The 19,061-nt window shown below is 48.6% G+C and overlaps 1 protein-coding gene across 1 annotated transcript in view; it reads right to left on the bottom strand.

The window, feature by feature from the left end:
- Window positions 1–19,061, bottom strand: part of SCN10A (sodium voltage-gated channel alpha subunit 10) — an 87,075-nt gene that overhangs the window by 13,579 nt on the left and 54,435 nt on the right. Inside the window, exons 15-20 of the mRNA XM_052644447.1 lie at window positions 14,721–15,080; window positions 12,220–12,666; window positions 10,780–10,917; window positions 9,072–9,195; window positions 7,958–8,112; window positions 3,562–3,735 (exon numbers count right to left, since the gene is read on the bottom strand). Of these exons, the coding sequence (XP_052500407.1) occupies window positions 3,562–3,735; window positions 7,958–8,112; window positions 9,072–9,195; window positions 10,780–10,917; window positions 12,220–12,666; window positions 14,721–15,080 (1,398 nt within the window). The remainder of the gene's footprint in view (window positions 1–3,561; window positions 3,736–7,957; window positions 8,113–9,071; window positions 9,196–10,779; window positions 10,918–12,219; window positions 12,667–14,720; window positions 15,081–19,061) is intronic.

Raw genomic sequence — 19,061 nt, 5'->3', positions numbered from 1 at the left:
TGGACTGTAGCCTGACAGGCTCCTCTGTCCATGGGATTTCCCAGGAAAGAATACTGGAGTGGGTTGCCATTTCCTTCTCCAGGGGATCCTCCTGATCCAGGGGATTTTCCTGTGTCTCCTGCATTGGCAGGCAGATTTTTTTACTGCTGAGCCACTGGAGAAGCTGGGTGGGGTCTAGTTCCCTTTCAACACTGATTTTTTTTTGCGACCTTTGGTCAGTGCCTTGTTAATCCAGGTGTACAAAAGTTGTTACCCTTTGTAAAGTGAGGAGTCAGATTAAGAAACTCTGAGGCCCTCACAGGTCTGCAATTTTTCAGGAATGATGACTGGCATGGGGTCGGGAGATTCAGCTTTGACAGACAGCTGAAGTACAATGACTTGAGTTGTGAGTCCCTGTTGGTCAGTCAGTTTTGCATTTTTAAAGTGTTGGACCAAGGACTGCAAATGATGCAAACTGACATGGAAAAATAGTCATGCTCCCCAGGAACTTTGAAGGTTCCAGAGAGATACCTTATGCATTGGCATGAGCTCGCCAGAGACTGTGACCCAATCCTGGGAGACCCTAACTGCACCATGACTGGTGGGCTGAATTCAGGCTCAGCTTGTCTTGATAGCTGGGTAGGTATGTCAGAAAAGAAAGGGTTTACACTTGGGTGCTAGAGCCCCAAATAATGCCTGTTCTCTGAACTGTAGCTTATTCCACTAGGGCAAAAAACTGGAATGGGAAGGACCCCCTTCCTTCATCCAGGCAACTCTCCAGATGTCAGCAGGTGGCACCCAGCTACCTGGCTGACTGACAGCAGGAGGTTTGGGGCCAGTTCCATCCTGGACCCTGTTCAGTCTTTTGCTCAGTCCCCAGGAGGGCTGCAAAATCTGCAGTTGGGGCAATCAGGAGCTGGGGCCTCTCCATCAAAGCTCTCCTGCTCAAGTCCATCCCCATTCCTACAGCTCAGGCCACAAGCCTCCCAACTGATCTCTAGGCCCCGCTGCTGGATCCATCCCATCCATTCTCCACTGCAAACTTGATTATGATCATGTTTCTCCCTTACTCCCAATCTTCCCTGATGCTTTATCATCGCAGGACAAGCTGCAGACTCCTTAGCCTACATTATATGGCCACAGCCTGCTTTTCCAGTCATATATCATCCATATATCCTACCCAAATCAAATCATTCCCTGAATGCACCTGTGTCTGTGCCTCTGCCCAGGGTCATCTTTTAATTAAATTGGCCACCCCACCCCTTTTTGTACCTTGTTGCTCCCACTCATTTTAAGTTCTATATCTAATGCCAACTTCTATATGAAGCCTTCCCAGCTATGCCACCCCCAGAGCAGATGCAGGTTTTTATCTCTATGTCCCTAAGACACTAATTATTTCCAGCAGTGCTCACAGCATCCTCAATCATCATATGTTTATTTCTCTCTGTGTGTCCTATCTGCTGGAGGATTAAAGTATAAACTTCTGGAGATAGGGAATTTTTATTTCTCGGCTTCTATCTCTCCCAGAACACTTCATAAGACAATCTTATATTCTGTAGTTATAAATAAGCATTTTGACAAATTGAAAGAGAGACAGAAGTATGTTGGGATGGGTGGATGGAAGGAAGGAAAGGAAGATATATTGATAGAAAGTTGAGGATGATTGGATAGAAGACTGGATTAAATGATACAAGGATGGATATGATAGAATTGAAAGAGAGGATGGGAGAAAGAAGGCAAAGAAGAATTGACATTGGATAAATGGGGTGGGTGGATTGGGGAAGGATGGCTGGCTGGGTAAAAGGACTGATGGATGAATGAAAAGATGGGTGGATAGAGGAATGGAAGAGATGAGAGAATGGCTGGAAGGCTGACAGGATGGATGAATGGAAGAAAAGGGGATGAATGGACAGATGGGTGGGAGAAAGGAGGGACAGGCGGATGAGGAAGATTAAAGGAAGAATAGAAAGATAGAAACTTCCAACTTGGATGGAAGGTGCTTGAATGAATGAATAGAAAGCTCGATAGCTGGACAGTTTGATAGAAAGAGAAATCAAAGGATAGAAAGAGAAGGGTTAAGAATCAATGATGGATGGACAGAAAGTTAGGGTGAACAGAGGGACAGAAGGGACGAGAGGAAGAAGAATGAGGATGGATGAAGGGAGGGAGAGGACTGACAATAAATAGGAGAAGTAAACATGAACGGATGTTTGGAAGGAAGGAAGAAGGGAAGGGTGAATGGTCAGACAGATGGAAGAAGGGATGGGTGGTCAGAAGGAGAATTAGGAAAATGGGTGGATGAGTGGGTGACCATTTCAGGTGATTAGGACTGAAATTAGTGAGACCTACTTAGGAGTGACTGCCCCTCACAAGGGTGGGTAGCTGGAATTAAACATTTATCCTTCATCTATGAATAATTATTTGATAACCTACCAAATTATCACCTGTGACTCAGATTTCAGGCCTCACAGCTAATCCCTGTGATACAGTGGCCTGATGCTGCTAGTGCACTGGTATCAGGAAAGAAGAGAATTGGGTGCCCAGACCTGCTGTGGGGGACCTGCCAACACAGGAGGCTGGACAGAATGTTCTGAACTGGACCCCATCCAGCTTCAGGAGGCAAGCACCAAATACAGACACATTTCCTAACACCTCTGATGTGCAGACCTTGGCACCGATGGCTGTGGGAGTGTGGGAAGCAGAGACAAACTTAGCACGTGCCTCCCCCTGCCTGCAGGGACCCTCAGACATGCAGCAGTGAACAAATAGCTCAGGCAGGCATCCCGAAAAGCCAAGACTGCAAGAGCCTGGACAGATGAAGGACTGTATGGTTCAGAAGAGGAGGCACTCTCTCTGGGCTTTGGGGGCTAGAAGGACTATTAGGAGACTTTATTGAGTATGGTCTCCCCAGAGCTTTGAGAAAGCCCCAGTTTAATGTGTGGGAGGCACTTGGTAAATCCCCTAATGCAGGGCCAGTGGCCACAAGTTCATCTGAACATGCAGGCTCCAGGCCATCACCTCTCCAGTGGGGCCTCTGCCACTTTTAGTGCCACTCGGGAAATGCCAGTGGCACAAGCTCGGTGGTTCTCCATCCTGTCCACACACTGGACCTGCCCAGAAACTTTTATAAGACACTAATGCCTGGACTCCATCTAGGGCCAGGAAGACCAGAATCTCTGGGAAGAGGAGTGTTTGTTCACTGTATTCTTACGAGTTCCCCAAGTGATTCTAAAGCATAGCCAGGGCTGGAGATCACTGAGTCAGAGGGAGGGCAGGTTCTCTGTGCCAGGCAGTCTTTAGCATCACGAGGTCTGGAAGCCAGTGGACTCAAGGTCATGTCTATCTTGCTTTGAATGTAAAATACAGAGAGTAGAAAGTGGTCTTTTTGGATGGAGATCAAGGACCTAAAGACTCACCTGAAGGTCACTGTTGTGTTGGAATCATGCACTGTTTAGGTCTTACCTGGATCACAGGGACGCAGGGCTATTCTCAGACCCCTTGCTAAACTTTCTTTGCACTAGCTGCAGCCATCAGCCAGAGGAAAGGACCCCCAACTCCACAAATGCCCATTGGGTCACTCACGTTCACGATCAGGAAGTCCAGCCAGCACCAGGCATTGGTGAAGTAATTCTTAAAGCCGTAGGCCACCCATTTGAGCAGCATCTCAAACACAAAGATAAACGTGAACACCCTGTCAGTGTACTCCAGCAAGGCCTTCACTGTGGGCTTCTGGTCAAGGTAAAAATCTTCAAAGGCCTGGAAGGAAGGAAGCAAGTTGATAGGTGGCCGAGACCCACAGCAGTGGGGCCCAAGGAGAGGAAAGGATCTAGCCAGCCCTGGCCACAGCCCCTGGGGGAGCTTTGGGAAGCAGCTCACCTGCAACATTTTCTTTTCTCTGCTCTGGGGAGGTAGCATGAAATAGTGGAGGAGGCCCTGCGTGATACAAACCAGGACTTCCTTGGAGCCAGCGGGGACACACAGTTCTGCTTATACTTTGCAGGGAAGCCGAACACAAGTGAGAAAGGAATCCTTCTTGAATTGGATTTTGGAAGTGAACCAAAGGGATTTTTAACAGTGACTTGGTTTAAAAATAAAAGCAACAAAGGATGTTCATGAAAATGAAAGATTCACCAATGAACTCTGAAAAAGAATGCTGCATTTCACCAGTAATCAAGGAAATCCAAATGAAGGAAAAGATGCCATTTCTCTTTCATCAGATTGATGAAGAGGAAGAGGCATGGGGTGCAGGCGGATGGGGTGAGGGGAACCCCCAGTCAGTTCGGCTGTGGGGAAGCAGCTCCTTTCACACACAGCTGAGTGGAGTAAAAACTAGTTTTTTTTGGACCCCCAACTTGGTAATATGACTCAAATGTTTTAGAAATGTGGCAATTCTGCCTTTAAGAACGTATCCTAAGGACACTACCTATTGCTGGCATCCCACCTAGATCCTGTTTAAGGGACCAGTGTGACCATCTCCAGCTACTGTGGATGTTGGCTGCTAACAGCTGGTGATGCCTGTTGCCTGAGAACACGTCCCTGGGCTGAAGGGAAGTGACTCCACCTTAGGAGACTGTATCACCCCTCTGGGGGCAGCTGCAGCCAGTGTCTGACTGTCCCCTTGCTTCAAGGTGGGACAGTCCTGTGATGGCCTTTATGCTTCAGAGCTCCCATGGGATCAGGGTGAGCCTGGGCTTCATGGGAACCACATCTTTTTCCAGCTCCTTTCCCTGTTCTGTCCTACATCCTTCACGTGCTCCAGCCCAGAGGAAAGTGAAAGTTGCTCAGTCGTGTCTGACTCTTTGTGACCCCATGGACTATACAGTCCATGGAATTCTCCAGGCCAGAATACTGGAGGGGGCAGGCTATCCCTTCTCCAGTGGATTGACCCTACCCAGGAATCGAACCGGGGTCTCCTGCACTGCAGGAGGATTCTTTACCAACTGATCTACGAGGGAAGGCCCAGAGGGTGCCCTCCACAAATTGCACAAGAATTCCTGCTTCCAGTTCTGCTTCTAAGGCTGGATCTAAGACAGGAAAAAAGCCGACGCCTCCAAAGGAGTGTACATAAGGATGTGAGTGTGTGTTCTCACTCGCTCAGTCATGTTCGACTCTTTTGTGACCCCATGGACTGTAGCCCACCAAGCTACTCTGTCTTTGGGATTCTCCAGGCAAGAATACTGGAGTGGGTTGCCATGCCCTCCTTCAGGGCATCTTCCCAAGCCAGGGATCGAATCCAGGTCTCCAGTGTCTCCAGCATTGCAGGCAGATTCAATGCTATCAGGAGCGAGTGTGGCGGTTAGCTACTCTGCAGCCAGTCAATAAGACAGGAAGACCAAATTACCAAGAAAATTTACTGAGAAATTATGAAATGCACAAGTGTGACTTTCATTTTGTAATACTTATCTGGAGAAGGCAATGGCACCCCACTCCAGTACTCCTGCCTGGAAAGTCCCATGGACGGAGGAGCCTGGTGGGCTGCAGTCCGTGGGGTCGCAAAGAGTCGGACATGACTGAGAGACTTCACTTTCACTTTTCACTTTCATGCATTGGAGAAGGAAATGGCAACCCACTCCAGTGTTCTTGGCTGGAGAATCCCAGGGACGGGGGAGCCTGGTGGGCTGCCATCTATGGGGTCGCACAGAGTCGGACACGACTGAAGCGACTTCGCAGCAGCAGCAGCAGCAGCAGCAGCAGCATGTATTACATGCATAAAAAAGATGGGAAGGAAGTGCACCAAAACGTTTTCAAAGTGAGATTCTCTCCTAGTGATAGGAAAATGGGTGTTATTTTTTCTTTGCATTTTCCCATAATTTCCAAGTTTTTTTTTTTTTTTTGCACTTTGTCAGATAAAAACTCTTGCTATTTTTTTTTTTTTAATGTACTCAAAGTAAAAGCATAAGGAAGACTAAATTTGGTGCCAGCCAGCTCAGTCCCTTGGGGAAGGAGAGGGGGATGGGAGAGCAAAGCTGGGGCGGGTGGACTCAGGGTCATGCTGGTGTGGGATGTGTGCTCCCTGCCTGGAGGGAGGGCAGGGGAGCAGCTTGGGTGTGTGGAGAAGGGGAGTAGAGAGAGAAGGGAAGGAGATGATGAAGAAAGCACCTAGTCCCTAGCAAATGTGATTATAGTCACATCAAATGATGGAGGTTATCTTTTTCAGGATAGAGAGAAGGGTGTTGCTACTGCTAAGTTGCTTCAGTCGTGTCTGACTCTGACCCCATAGACGGCAGCCCACCAGGCTCTGCTGTCCCTGGGGTTCTCCAGGCAAGAACACTGGAGTGGGTTGCCATTTCCTTCTCCAATGCATGAAAGTGAAAAGTGAAAGTGAAGTCGCTCAGTCGTGTCTGACTCTTCGCGACCCCATGGGCTGCAGCTCACCAGGCTTCTCCATCCATGGGATTTTCCAGGCAAGAGTACTGGAGAGGGGTGCAATCGCCTTCTCCAAGAGGGAAGGGTATGTGTGGCGAATGCACTGCCCAGCCTCCCCTTGCCCTGCAGTGTGGCCTCTGCACTTAGGACTGGGCTGAGACTGCTGTTGAGAGAGACCTCACCACCTTGTGCCGGGGCAGTGGGCACCACCAGATGCTGCCAGCCCCTCTCCACTCAGCCAAGATGGCAGGCCAGCCTGTTGCACGAGACTCTCCTCCCTCAGCTCTGCGCCCTTGCTGGCTTCGCTTTCCTCTCATCAGACCTTCTCACCTTCCTTGGCTTCTCCTGAGTGCTGAGACAACACCCTCAGCAGTTTGGCCTCCCTTCCTGGGAAATGTGGCTTTGGAGTGCATGCCCAGAAGGTCAGTATATTGCTTTCGGGGAGTAAGTGACACACGGGGAGCAAGACAAGTGGAAACACTGGGGCTATGAGTCAAGAGGCTGGGGTGTGAGTACTCCCTTTAATGAGCTGGGGGCTTTTGGGGCTGTGATGCCCTCATCCATAAATGTGGACCCCTGAGGATGATAAATCCCTTCCTGTGTCCATGTCTACCTTGGTTCATTGGGAAGAGGAGTTGAGATTGCGTGGGGAGCCTATGCCATGGTGCAGAGGGAAACATTCTTCCGTATGCTACAAAGCTGGGCATTCAGCAAGAGGCTTAGGATGAATGTGTATGTTCAGTTGCATTCAACTCTTCGCACGTCTATGGACTGTTTGCAAACTCCCAGCCTCCTCAGTCCATGGAATTCTCCAGGCAAGAATACTAAAGTGCCATTTCCTCCTCCAGGGGATCTTCCTGACCCATGGATCAAACCTACATCTCCTGCATTGGCAGGCAGATTCTTTACCACTGAGCTGGCTTAGGAAGTGTCTCAACTCAGAATCTCTCGGACTGTAAGGCCTCGTTATTCAAACTGTGGCCTGTGGACCAGCATCAGCACCATGTGGGAGTTTGTTGGAAATGCAAATTCTCAGGCCTCACCCCAGATCTACTGAATCAGAATCTGCATCTTAAGAAGCTCCCTGGGTGATTAAATTTTGAGAAGTGCTGTTGTGATGATTTTCCATGAGCTTTGAATGAATGACGATGGTATTTGCAAGTGACCTGATGGGGCAGGGAAGGGTGGTCCTCTTGGTTCTGGACCCTCAGAAAAGGGCGATGTATTTGGGAGGGCAGAAGGTAGAAAATCAGGGACTTTAGGATCAAATGAGGGCAAAGTTAGGTTTTATGACTGAAAAATTGGGTAATCTTGGACAAGTCCCATAAAGCCTTTGAGTGTCAGTTTCCCTGTCTATAAAGGGATCTCCACACTCACTGCTTGAAATCCATGCAGTCAGGTATAGCAGGCCATGACCTGGGCACCTCAAGCACAGATCATGCACTCCTGCTAAGAGGAGCTCTCATGCAGGGCTGCAGATCACCTTTCAGTCCCAGGTTGGGGACTTCCAGCCCAGAGTCAAAGGAGCCCAGCGTTGCAGCCCCAGGGCCTCTGGATGGTGGGAGATCACACACCTGGAGGACTCTGGGGCAGGGACCCCATCTCCCCTTACCAGCGCTCCACTGCTGAGCAGGATCATGAAGACAATGAAACTTTCAAACCAGCTGTGCTCCACGATGCGAAAGCAGGCCTTGCGTACCTGCCAGCCTGTGGCCCAGGGAAACCTGGAGCTGTTCACTCTGCAACAGGGACAGTGGTGAACACAGCCTGTGGGGAGAAGGGACTGGGGGTGAGTGATGTTCCACTGGCAAAGGAAGCGCATTTGGCTCCAGCCCTGGCTGGGAAAGCCGCTTGCTGCTCCTTTGGAAAAGAATTCTTTCCTGGGATGTGAGAGAAGCCAGGTCCCTTTTCAGGCAGCCTTTCCATCCTGCCCTTCCTCCTCTTCACCACTGGTCTTGCTCACTCTCACCTCCTCCCAGGCATCTTCCTCCCTACAGGTGATGCCATGGTCCCTCTCCTTATCCCGCCCTCTCTGGTGGCTGGACAAGACATGGAGCCTGGACCTGGGGGTGTCTGAGGGGCCATGCCTGAACCTGTGCTGAACTGGGAGGTCCTTACAGCTGGGATGGGGCCCAGTGGCAGCCCAGCCCAGGGTCGTGTGAAAGTAGAAACTCAATTAAATCGTTCATTTAGGCCACAATTACTTTCATCGTATGAAATATATGTTTATTCATTTATTGCACAAATATCTACTGAAGACATGCCAGGCCTTGCTGTTCTAAATACTGAGGAAAAAGAAGAATAAAAGATGCAGGTTCTGCCTGTAAGAGTCACACAAGGGATGGAGGGACACAGATGATCCTGCCCTCCTCTGGGTCCTTTACGTCCCCAATCAAGAGTTTATGGCAGTGGCTACCTTTCCCTTTCACTCTCAACAGGGCAGGTTTATAACTCAGTGAGGTGTTTTCAAAGGTGATGAGGAAGGCAAAGCATCTGTTTGCTGTGTCTAATGTGGCGGGAGATACAGACTCCACTGCTGGACTTCTGGGAGTCTGGCATTCGTGCTTGACGCTGGGCCCTCAAGCCTGAGAGTAAGGAGCAAAAGATCCTGCTTGCCTGTCTCCCGTGGACCCCAGGCCGGAGCCCTGAACACAGAAGTGTCCAGATGAGCTGGATTCTGGCCCTAATGAATGTCAAGGGGAGGAGGCCTGTGGCTGCCACTATACCTTCCGTGAAGCAGTCATCTGGCTCATCGAGGTCGTCTGCCAGCTCAGGGATCTTCCTCAGGATCTCCTCGGGGTCCAGGCAGTCCACAGTGCTGCCTTCCGAGGAGCTTGTGTCGTCCGCTCCCTGCAGGGCAGAAGCCCCAGCAGTGACCCCAGCTCTCCGTGGGGCCCCGTGAATCTGCATACGGGCACCATCGGCCCAACGGGCCTGGAGTTCCAAGATGCCCCAAGATACAGCGAGAGCCCCTCGGGGCTGGACCCACCATGGCGCCCCTTCTGTTCTGGTGCCTCGCCAGCTGAACCCCAGAACAGCGGTGCTCTCCGCAGAGCCCCAGAGGTTCAGCTGTGCAAGGCTTTAAACCTCCAGGCCCCTGATGGAGGGCTGGCGACGGCCCGAGACACTGTAATTACGCCCATCAAGACTCTCAGCGCTCACTGGGCTTGAATATTTAATCACGGAGCAATGCTGCAGGGGCCCTGCTGCCCTCCTGGCAGCTTCAGCCCTGTAATGTCTTCAGATGATTCAATTAGGAGCTGAAGCTGCTCTCATATTAGTAAACCTGATCGCTCGGCTAATGGACCCAAATGGGGGTGGGTGGGTCCCATCTGTCATTGTCAGGCCCCTCCCTGCCTGGCCGGGGTCATGGACAAAACAAAAACAAAAACAATCCCCAGCAGGAATGCACTGAAAACATAGAGTTGAGAAGACTAGCCAGGGGAGACCTTACAATGCTCAGCAGAAATATGCTGTCCACATGAAGAGAGTACCCCTCACCCAGCTGGAACCAAGAGGCCGGTGTTCATCCAGGGCCCTCAAATCCCACCCCAGCCCACCCTCTTCTCTCACCCCTCTGGGCCAGCCTTGCCCAGAGGCACACAGCCAGTGGCCGGCACTCCTCAAGCTGATGGGCTTGATAGCTTCAGGATGAATTATGTCTTCCTTATCTTTGCCTCCCCAGTGCCTGTCACCATTGGAACTCAGTGGTTAGGTGTCAAGTTAAATTCTTGAATGTAATATGGAGCTATTGCAGATGCTAAATCTTTAGAGATACCTCTTTCAATGTAACTTGTTTTCTTTAAAGATTTGTAATGAAACCACCGAGTTTATTTTTACCGCTTATAAGATCTTCTTCCTGTTCCGTCTATGTGAGACCATCAGTACACCGTTCAGTATAGACAGCCTCTCCCCAGCACCAGTCTGATTTTGACCAGAGAAGATGGTGTGGACAAAAGAAAGCGGGGGTGGTCACGGGGAAGACTTCTTCACCCACAGCAACTCCGACTTTGATCTGCTGGCTCTGAAAGATACTCAGCTTCCTCTGTGCTCTGTCTTTTCGTTTCCTTTTTTCTTGGGTGTCATTTTCTGGGCACTTATTCCATTTCTGGCAGGAGCTAAACATTTGACAAGCAGCATCTCATGGAAGCTTCAAAAGAGTCCTACCAAGTAGCCATAACCACTCGGCTTCCAGATGGAGGCCCAGGGGCTCAGAGAGGTTGAGGAATGGGTCCTGGCCCCCTAGTCTATGGAACCTCTTTCTTCCTGATAAAATTATATGGAAGGACTTTAAAAATTCTCAAGATGAAACATGAGGTTTGGTTGATTGTGGTCTGGAATACCTCATGCCCAGCCCCATCCTCCAGGCCCCACCATCCCACTGGTCAGTGTCTGGCAGGCTTCTCAACCTCTCCAGGAAGCTCACATACCTACCTCTGCAGGGCCCTGAGCAGGAGCCTCGTCTTTCCACTTCTCACCTAGGTATGGAGTCAGGTCTTCAGAGGATATTCCAGACCCTGGGCTCCTGGGTGGCAGGTGGTCCTCATACTTCCCAACTTGCTGCAGCTGCTCCTGATAGTGAGAGAAAGTCCTCTCTTGGGTACTTGGGCTCACCCTCAGTTGATCACTTCTAACTCTGAAGAGATATTGCATAGCATTGTCTGCCCGAGCCAAGGACTTGACATATACAATTAATATATATACATATAGCCAGATGGATCTGTGTGTGACTCCTGGCACCATTACTTACAAGCTGTGTGACATTAGGCAAGTTAGTTAACCTCTCTTACTTCCATTTTTCCCATCTGCAAACTTGAGAAGGCAAGATCTACTTTATTTGGTTATTTTGATGACTAAATATGTTCATACTTGCAAAGCACTTAGCAAGTAGTGCTTGGCTCCATAGATGTTAGCCATGACCATTATCACTTGTCCTGGGGTCAGAGTGGTCATGAACTTGGCCCTTTGGAGACCCCAAGAACCCCCAAAGTAATTGAAAATGACTCTGAGTGGAGATGGCTGTGACAGAGTTCATGTCCTTTACTCTGGGGATGTTGATGCCCTGCCTTCGGCTGTCACCCAGACAAAGGCATGTAAAATATGGCAGCTGATAACAGCAGTTGCTGGGACACAAGAGCAGTGACAGCTGCAAGGGAAGGAGGCTAGGGAAGAGCTGTAGACTCAAAGCACAGCTGTCTGAGGCCACTTAGTGGCCTGGCCAGCAGCACTCTTTGTCCCCAGGTCCCACAGGCACCCCTGCCTTTCCATGTTGTGGAGAGGTGCATGTGCTGAGTTGTTGAGAAGAGGTTAACAAGGGTTGATTTATACCTTAAGGTAGAAAGGAGCTGTGCAAAGCATTTAAAAATATGTTACCCAAAGATGTACTTTAAATTCCTTGGTGCCAAAGGAGCAAATGTCATTTCCCTGTGACATCCCTTGTCGGGAAAGTTGGATGAATGAGTCACATAGTGATCATTTAGGCTGCTGGTGAAGATCAGAGGAGCCTTGCTTTTGGACAACATCCTGTTCTTAGAGGAATCTTATTAGCATCTCCTGCACAAAGCCCCTGTTGGGTGGAATGAATGGGACAGCTGTAGGAAAGACACTTTCAAGCATCTCCAGGTGGCCTGGAAATCAGACACTGCCCCTGCTCTCTGATTGTCCTGCTTAAATGCAACCTTCTCCAGAAAACTTGGCATGGCCTGTGCTTCCTAACATCTAGGGCTCTTATACCTGGCTTGTCTGAGGCTCTTCAAGGCTGCACCAGCCCTGAGGTTGGAAAACCTCTTATTAAAATTTCCCTACTGCCCCTGGTCACTCCAGCCCTGAGGCCCCTCCCTGCTTCCTGTGGTTATCCCATGGGAGAACTCTCACCTGCCTTTGGGGGATCACTTCCTGCCCGGTGCTCTGAGCATCCTCCTCACCATTCTCCTCCAAGTCATCCAGGTCGGATTCGCCCTCAGCAATGGGCACAGAGACCCATATGTTAGGATCGGTGATGAAGTCACTGTGGTCATCCCTGGGGCTTCTGAGTGCCGGGAGCCGTCCGGGGCTCCCCAGGGCTGTGTCAGCAGCAATGTGGTTCTTGGCTATGGAGGTGGAAAGTGGGAGTTTCACCACCAACTGGGGCTCTGCCTTGGGCTGGGGGAGCAAGCAGGGCCGACTGAGGAAACTGCAAAGAGCCCTCTTGGTGTGCTGGCCGAACACCTGGATCCTCGCTAAGGCCACCTGCAGGTTGTTCACCTCGCCATCGTCCTCGGGTGGTGTGAGGTTGTCAGCACTGAAGGAGTTCAGCAGCAGGGCGATGAACAGGTTAAGCACCTGGAGAGAAGGTATAGCAGGGAAGATCACTCAGTCGATGAGCTGAGCCCTTCCACGGCCCACCGGGCTGGCAGCTGGATGGCAGGACAGCCACACCTGGGCCTCTTCTGCCCACCCAAGATGCTTTTCTTTGTAGGGGAATGGACATTCTGACAGCAACTGAGAGGAGCCTCGGGGATGCCCTGAAGACGCCCATGCCCATGGCAGATGGACAGGGCCTGGAAGCATTCTCCGCCACAGAGGAGGGTCACTCCTGCTGAGCAAAGGGACATTAAGAGACAACAAAAGGAGCAGGCCTGGGCGTGCCCCAGCACCACCCTTATCAGCCAAACCCTGGTTCAGCTGCTCACTCTGGAATCCCGGGTACATCTCCTTTCTGCTTCCAACTTCATGTCCTTCCCCTAGCAGCAGGGAGTGGGGATTCCCTACCTTTCAGAGCGGTTGAGAAGAGGAAATGATATGAGGATATAAAAATGCGCAGAGGGGCAAACTTCCTGCCTCAGGGTCAGGGGCCCCTGTGACTTTGCAAGGATGGGGAGCTCAGCTGGGAGGAAAGGCGTTCTGTCCAGCCCCCTACTCAGAGAGCGGGTAGAAGGCTGCTCTGGCTCAGGAACCCTGGTGAGAAAGACTTTGAAGAGCCTGGATTTTTCTTTTCATCCCCTCTTATGGTTTAGTTTTCCCTTCTCTGTAAAATTCTTAGGGGAAAATAATTCAGGTTGGTTGACTTCCAGGGCAATAAGAAAGGGGCTCCTGTAAGACATGGAAGTGACCCAAATGTCTATCAGCACATGATCGGCTCAAGAAGATGCAGTGTGTACACACACACACACACACACATACATATACACAATGGAATATTACTCAGCCATAAAAGAATATATTTTGCCATTTTTAGCAACATGGATGGACATAAAGGATATAATGCTTAGTGAAATAAATCAAACAAAGAAACTTACTATATGATCTCACTTATATGTGGAATCTAAAAAATAATAAATATGAATATACAAAACAGAAACAGACTCACAGACATAGAAAATAAACTATGGTTACCAAAGGGGAAAGGTGGGAGGCGGAATGATAAATTAGGAGTAAGGGATTAACAGATACAAACTACTATACATAAAATAGATAAGCAGTAAGAATTTACAGTACACAGGGAATCATACTCCATATCCTGTAATCACCCATAATGGGAAAAAACCAAATCGCTAAGCTGTACATCTAAAACTAATACAGTGTTGTAAATGAACTATCCTTCAATAAAAAAAAGAAAAAGGTTCCTAGAAGTCACACCTTCCCCCTACCCAGGCCAGAGCTAGGAGAGCAAGGGCACCCAGAACTTGAGACAGTGGACACAAGCTGAGGGGGAGGAGCCAGGCTGGGACAGAGAAGGGGTGGTGGGGCCAGTTGGGATAAAGGCCTCCAGAGGGGCTTCCCTCAAACCTGGGAGAGGATTTTGTTATTATCATCATGATGTTGGATGTTATCTATGACCTAGCTCCTTCCTCTCGTCCCATTGTGCTTGCCCTCATGCTCTTAGCTAGAACCCATGTAGCTCCGAGATATCAGTCAGTTCTTATTCCCTACCCCCTCCCCACCCCCCCAAAAAATCTCCTGATATCCTCTGCAGTGGGGAAGGGAAATTTTCCTTCAACAACTAACAGCTAATATTTATTGACTTTCTGCCATAGCTCAGACGCTACACTAGGCAATTTGCATATATTGTTCCTGTAATTTAATTATCCCAGTAAGCCCATGAGTAAGCACTATTTTTTTGATTTTAAGGGAATTAAAACTCAGGAGATTGTCTCTTGCACGGGATCACCCAACTTTACTAGAGGCAGAGCTGGGCTTCTAAACTGGGTCTTTCCTGCTCCGTCACATAAGCTTATTCCTGCTGCCTCCCAATGGACAGTTCTTGTGATGTACCCCACACCTCTCTGAAAAGTCTGAAGGCTCTTTCATCAGGGAGGTGCAATGTGGCAGCACGTGTGCAACGTCAAAGCTTCCTAGGCTCGCCCTGAAGTCTCCTGCGTGGCCCACACACTCACCACCAGGTTGCCCAGCACCATCACTGTCAAGAAAAGGATGAGGCAGATAGACTTCTGGCCAACTTCCATGCAGGCCCACATGTTCTCAATCCACTCTCCACAGAGGATCCGGAAGACAATGAGGAAGGAGTGGAAGAAGTCGTGCATGTGCCAGCGTGGCCAGTCTTCATTGGGGGCCGAAATTTTTTCCCGCTTCTGGCAGTAGTTTTCCCCCAGGAGCTGCTTGCCCACCAGAGCAAAGACGAAGACAATGATGGCCAAGATGATGGTGAGGTTCCCCAGGGCCCCGACCGAGTTGCCGATGATTTTGATGAGCGTGTTTAAGGTGGGCCAGGACTTGGCCAGCTTGAAGACCCGCAGCTGCAGAGAAACAGAGACGGTGTCAGGTCCTGGAAGCTGCCCATCACCTTTCCTCTGAAGACTTGGTCAGAAACCACAGGTCTGGGAAAAACACATGGCAACTCACTCCATTAGCATGGGCTGATCCCAGAAACTGCTTTCAGAGACCCTCCTCCCCATGTTACCTGTTACTCAAAAATATGACCAACCCTCTAGGTACTAGTGTGCTCCACTGATTGTGGCCAAGTCAGGGGTCTCATCCTGGGGTCGTGGTCTTGTGACATGTACTCTGCTCTGCAGCCACAAGCCTCCTGAATGTGTGGAGTGGGGTATGATGGAGCTCACAAATGAGTGAGAAGAGCTCACCTTTGACGAGAACAGAGGCTAGCCTCCAGCAGGTAGCGCAGGATCCACTGCATTTGATAGGTATTGGCTAACCATTGTCTTAGGGCATTTCTTGTCCTGAGGCTGTGGACAACACCTTTAATCCCCACCAGCTCTGAAATGGCAAATATCTGTGATTCCAGAGGTTTATTTACTTGACCAACCAATCTACCTGCGTTGCTGAACACCAGCCACATACGCACTAGGCACTGTACTAGCCTGCGAGGTATATGGAAGGTGGCATGCAGGCTCTTGTCCTCGTGGAAACCATGAATTAGTTGCAAAGATAAAGGTGAAGACTCAGAAAGTCTTCACTGTAAACCCAAATGTGCTAAGTCCCACAAGAGAGCAAAGCGCCATGCGTAAAGATGCTTAAACATTTAAAAAATATATTTGTGTGGTTCTCTAATTTGTTAGAAAGAAATATGTGATGAGCTCAGCTTTCATGGGGTATTTATGGAGCACTTACTGAGAGCCTAGTAGCTTCCCTAGTAGCTCAGACGGTAATGCTTCCGCCTGCAATGCAGGAGACCCAGGTTCGATCCCTGGGTCAGGAATATCCCCTGGAGAAGGAAACAGCAACCCACTCCAGTATTCTTGCCTGGAGAATTCCATGGATAGAGGATCCTGGCAGGATACAGTCCATGGAGTTGCAGAGTCGGACATGACTGAGCGACTAACATACAATACTAAGAGCCAGGGTCTGGTTAAGGTGCTGGGAGGCTGTGCTGGACAGAGCAGCAGCAGTTTTACCACCCAACACAGCAATCAGCCCCGAGGGAGTGGGTTTAATCCTTTTACACAGGGAGTTCCATATATATTTTTCTATGTGATGTGGGGGTGGGCCGTCTGTGTTTACCTTAGAGCGGTGGCTCAGCTGGTAAAGAATCTGCCTGCAACGTGGGAGACCTGGGTTCGATCCCTGGGTTGGGAAGATCCCCTGGAGAAGGAAAAGGCTACCCACTCCAGTCCATGAGGTTGCAAACAGTCAAACACGACTGAGAGACTTTTTCATTTTCACTTTCACTTTAGATTTAATCTGGAACTTCCGTTAATGAGGATGCTTTTCTTTTGGAACAGAATGCAAAGTCTAACATCTCTCCTCTACTAAAGAAGTCACCATTTGGTGAGGAAATGGCCTTGAACTTGTGAAGAATATCAGAAGATAAAGTAATACGGAAGACTATATTGGGTCCCCCTTGGGTTCCCTTTCCCATCAAAAAGTTACTAAAAATGCTAAATAATCAAATCTTAAATGCATTGATCATCTGTCAATAAAGTAATTCTTTGACCAAAAATTAAATAATTATGTGAATTCAGAGATACAACTAGATTTCTGAAGTCAATTTTACCCAAAGGCATTTGTAAAACTGAGTGAACCTGAGCATAAGTTTTAATAGTCTCATGAGGCATAGCAAGGAAACACATCCAGGAAACACATCCCAGTGCTGCCTAAGGTAGACAGTATAACAGGAATTCTCCCATCATTAAGGAAAGGTCCCATAATAAATATCTCTCATGAGAAGGGCAAATTGAACGGCAAATTTTACATAAAACTGAGAGAGGTTACTGCCAGAGGCACTCACTGAAAGAAATTCTAAATGATGTACGTCAGGCAGAAAGTGATCCCAGAAGGAACGTATTTTATGCAAGAGTGGAAAAAGAGCAAGGAAGTGCTAAGTATGAGCATGACTCTTAAACGCTGAATGGACACAACAGTAAAGTCTCATAGAGACTGGCTCTATGGCACTATTCACTTTTACTCCTCTCAGCCACAAAAGAATCCTGTTTTCCAGCTTTCCTTGCAAATAGTTGAGATCATATTATTGAGTTCCGGCTGATGGAGTGGAGGTGGAGACAGAAGCAATATGCACCACTCTCAGGCAGAGCCATGAAACACCATGCACTTTCTCTTCCTCTCGCGTGGCCCCCGTGAAGGCCACCCATTGAAGGTGGGAGATGCACATTGTCCCGGATCCTTGAGTCACTGCTTGGAGCAGACACTCAAGGAGAGTTTCCCGATCAGCATGGAATATGCTATAAACGTAAACCTCTATTATGCCAACTCACAGATTTAGAGACTGTCACTCCACACGTCGTACTTCTCTTGATTAATGTAGAAATTTGTATGTTAAAGAGAGCCATTTCAACAACACCAGATGTGTGGCACGGGCTTAGTGATCACGTGATGGATAGCAAGGAAACTGACAGCAGGCTCGGAAAGTGTTGATTCGTGTTGCATGGGCAAAATGATTGCCTGCGATAATTCTGGGGTGGATGGTGAGCTGGCAGCCCTAGGGGATGGGTCTGTTGAACAGAAACTTAGTATCGTGTGTCAGTTGTAAGACATTACAAGGCAGACTTCCCTGGTGGTCCAGTGGTTAAGAATCTGCCTTGCAATGCGGGGGACACAGCTCGATCCCTGGTCGGGCAATTAAGATTCCACATGCCAGACATAGAGAAGAGACTTGTGGACGCAGCGGGCAAAGGTGGGGGCGGGACAAATTGAGAGAGTAGCGTTGAAACATACACATTGCCATATGTAAAATAGATGGCCAGTGGAAATTCGCTGTGTGATGCAGGGAGCTCAGCCCAGAGCTCTGTGACAATCTAGAAGGTTAGTATGGGGTGGGTGGCGGGGGGGGGGGAGGTTCAAGAGGTAGTGGACATATATGCACCTATGATTGATTCATGTTGTATGTCAGAAATCAACACAACATTGGAAAGCAATTATCTTCCAATTAAAAATAAAAAATTTAAAAAGTCCCACCTGCTACGGAGCAACCAAGCCCACACGCCACAACTACTGAAGCCTGTGCACTCTGCCACAGCTAGAGAGTCTGTGTATAAGTCTGTGCACTATGATGAAAGATTCCACATGGTACAAGGAAGATCCGCGTGCCATAACTCGGATGAACACAGCCTAAATTAACTAATTAATCAAAAAGACTTTATAAGAAATAAATGTGCTCTGGGAATATTTGGCTCATTGATAATAAATAAAAGGAAATAGAATCCAGAAGTTTAATGTATAACTGAGTCACTTTGCTGTATGGCAGAAAGTGACATAACATTGCCAATCAACTATACTTTAATTAAAAAAAAAAAAGAAAGAACCCAGCAGTTTAGAGTCTTGAAGGTTTAGGGAAGTACACTGTTTTAGACCTCAAAGAGTAAGCAATGAGATTAAGTCTTTATGTGTTCGAGATCAGCTAAAGGTTTCAATGAAATGAAACACATCTTAGCAAAGATCATATTAATGGTGTAGCCAGCCTTTGAGGGAGAGAGGTGTGGGGACAAGAAAGCAAAGAAACAAAGCAGAATTGAGAACTTTGCCAAAAAGAAAGCACTCTGAGTGTATGATACACAGAGAGGTCTGAATTCACCTAAGTTTTGAAGAAATTGTATTACAAAAGAAATCAAGAGCCCTGACTGATAAAGCCTTTGACTGTGTAAGTTGGTCACATTTCCACAAGGAGGAGGCAAGTTTTGAAGGTTGTACAGGCCTTCTTCATACATGGCACAGTCCCTTCTAGAAGGAGTCCCGCCTAGAGCTGACTGAATTGCATAAGACTCCAACTTGAGTGAAGGATATACTTTTATTGGGCTAAGCTACTG

The sequence above is a fragment of the Budorcas taxicolor genome, chromosome 1, assembly GCF_023091745.1.
Source record: "Budorcas taxicolor isolate Tak-1 chromosome 1, Takin1.1, whole genome shotgun sequence".
NCBI lineage: Eukaryota > Metazoa > Chordata > Mammalia > Artiodactyla > Bovidae > Budorcas > Budorcas taxicolor.
This window is presented reverse-complemented; position numbering and strand designations above follow the sequence as displayed.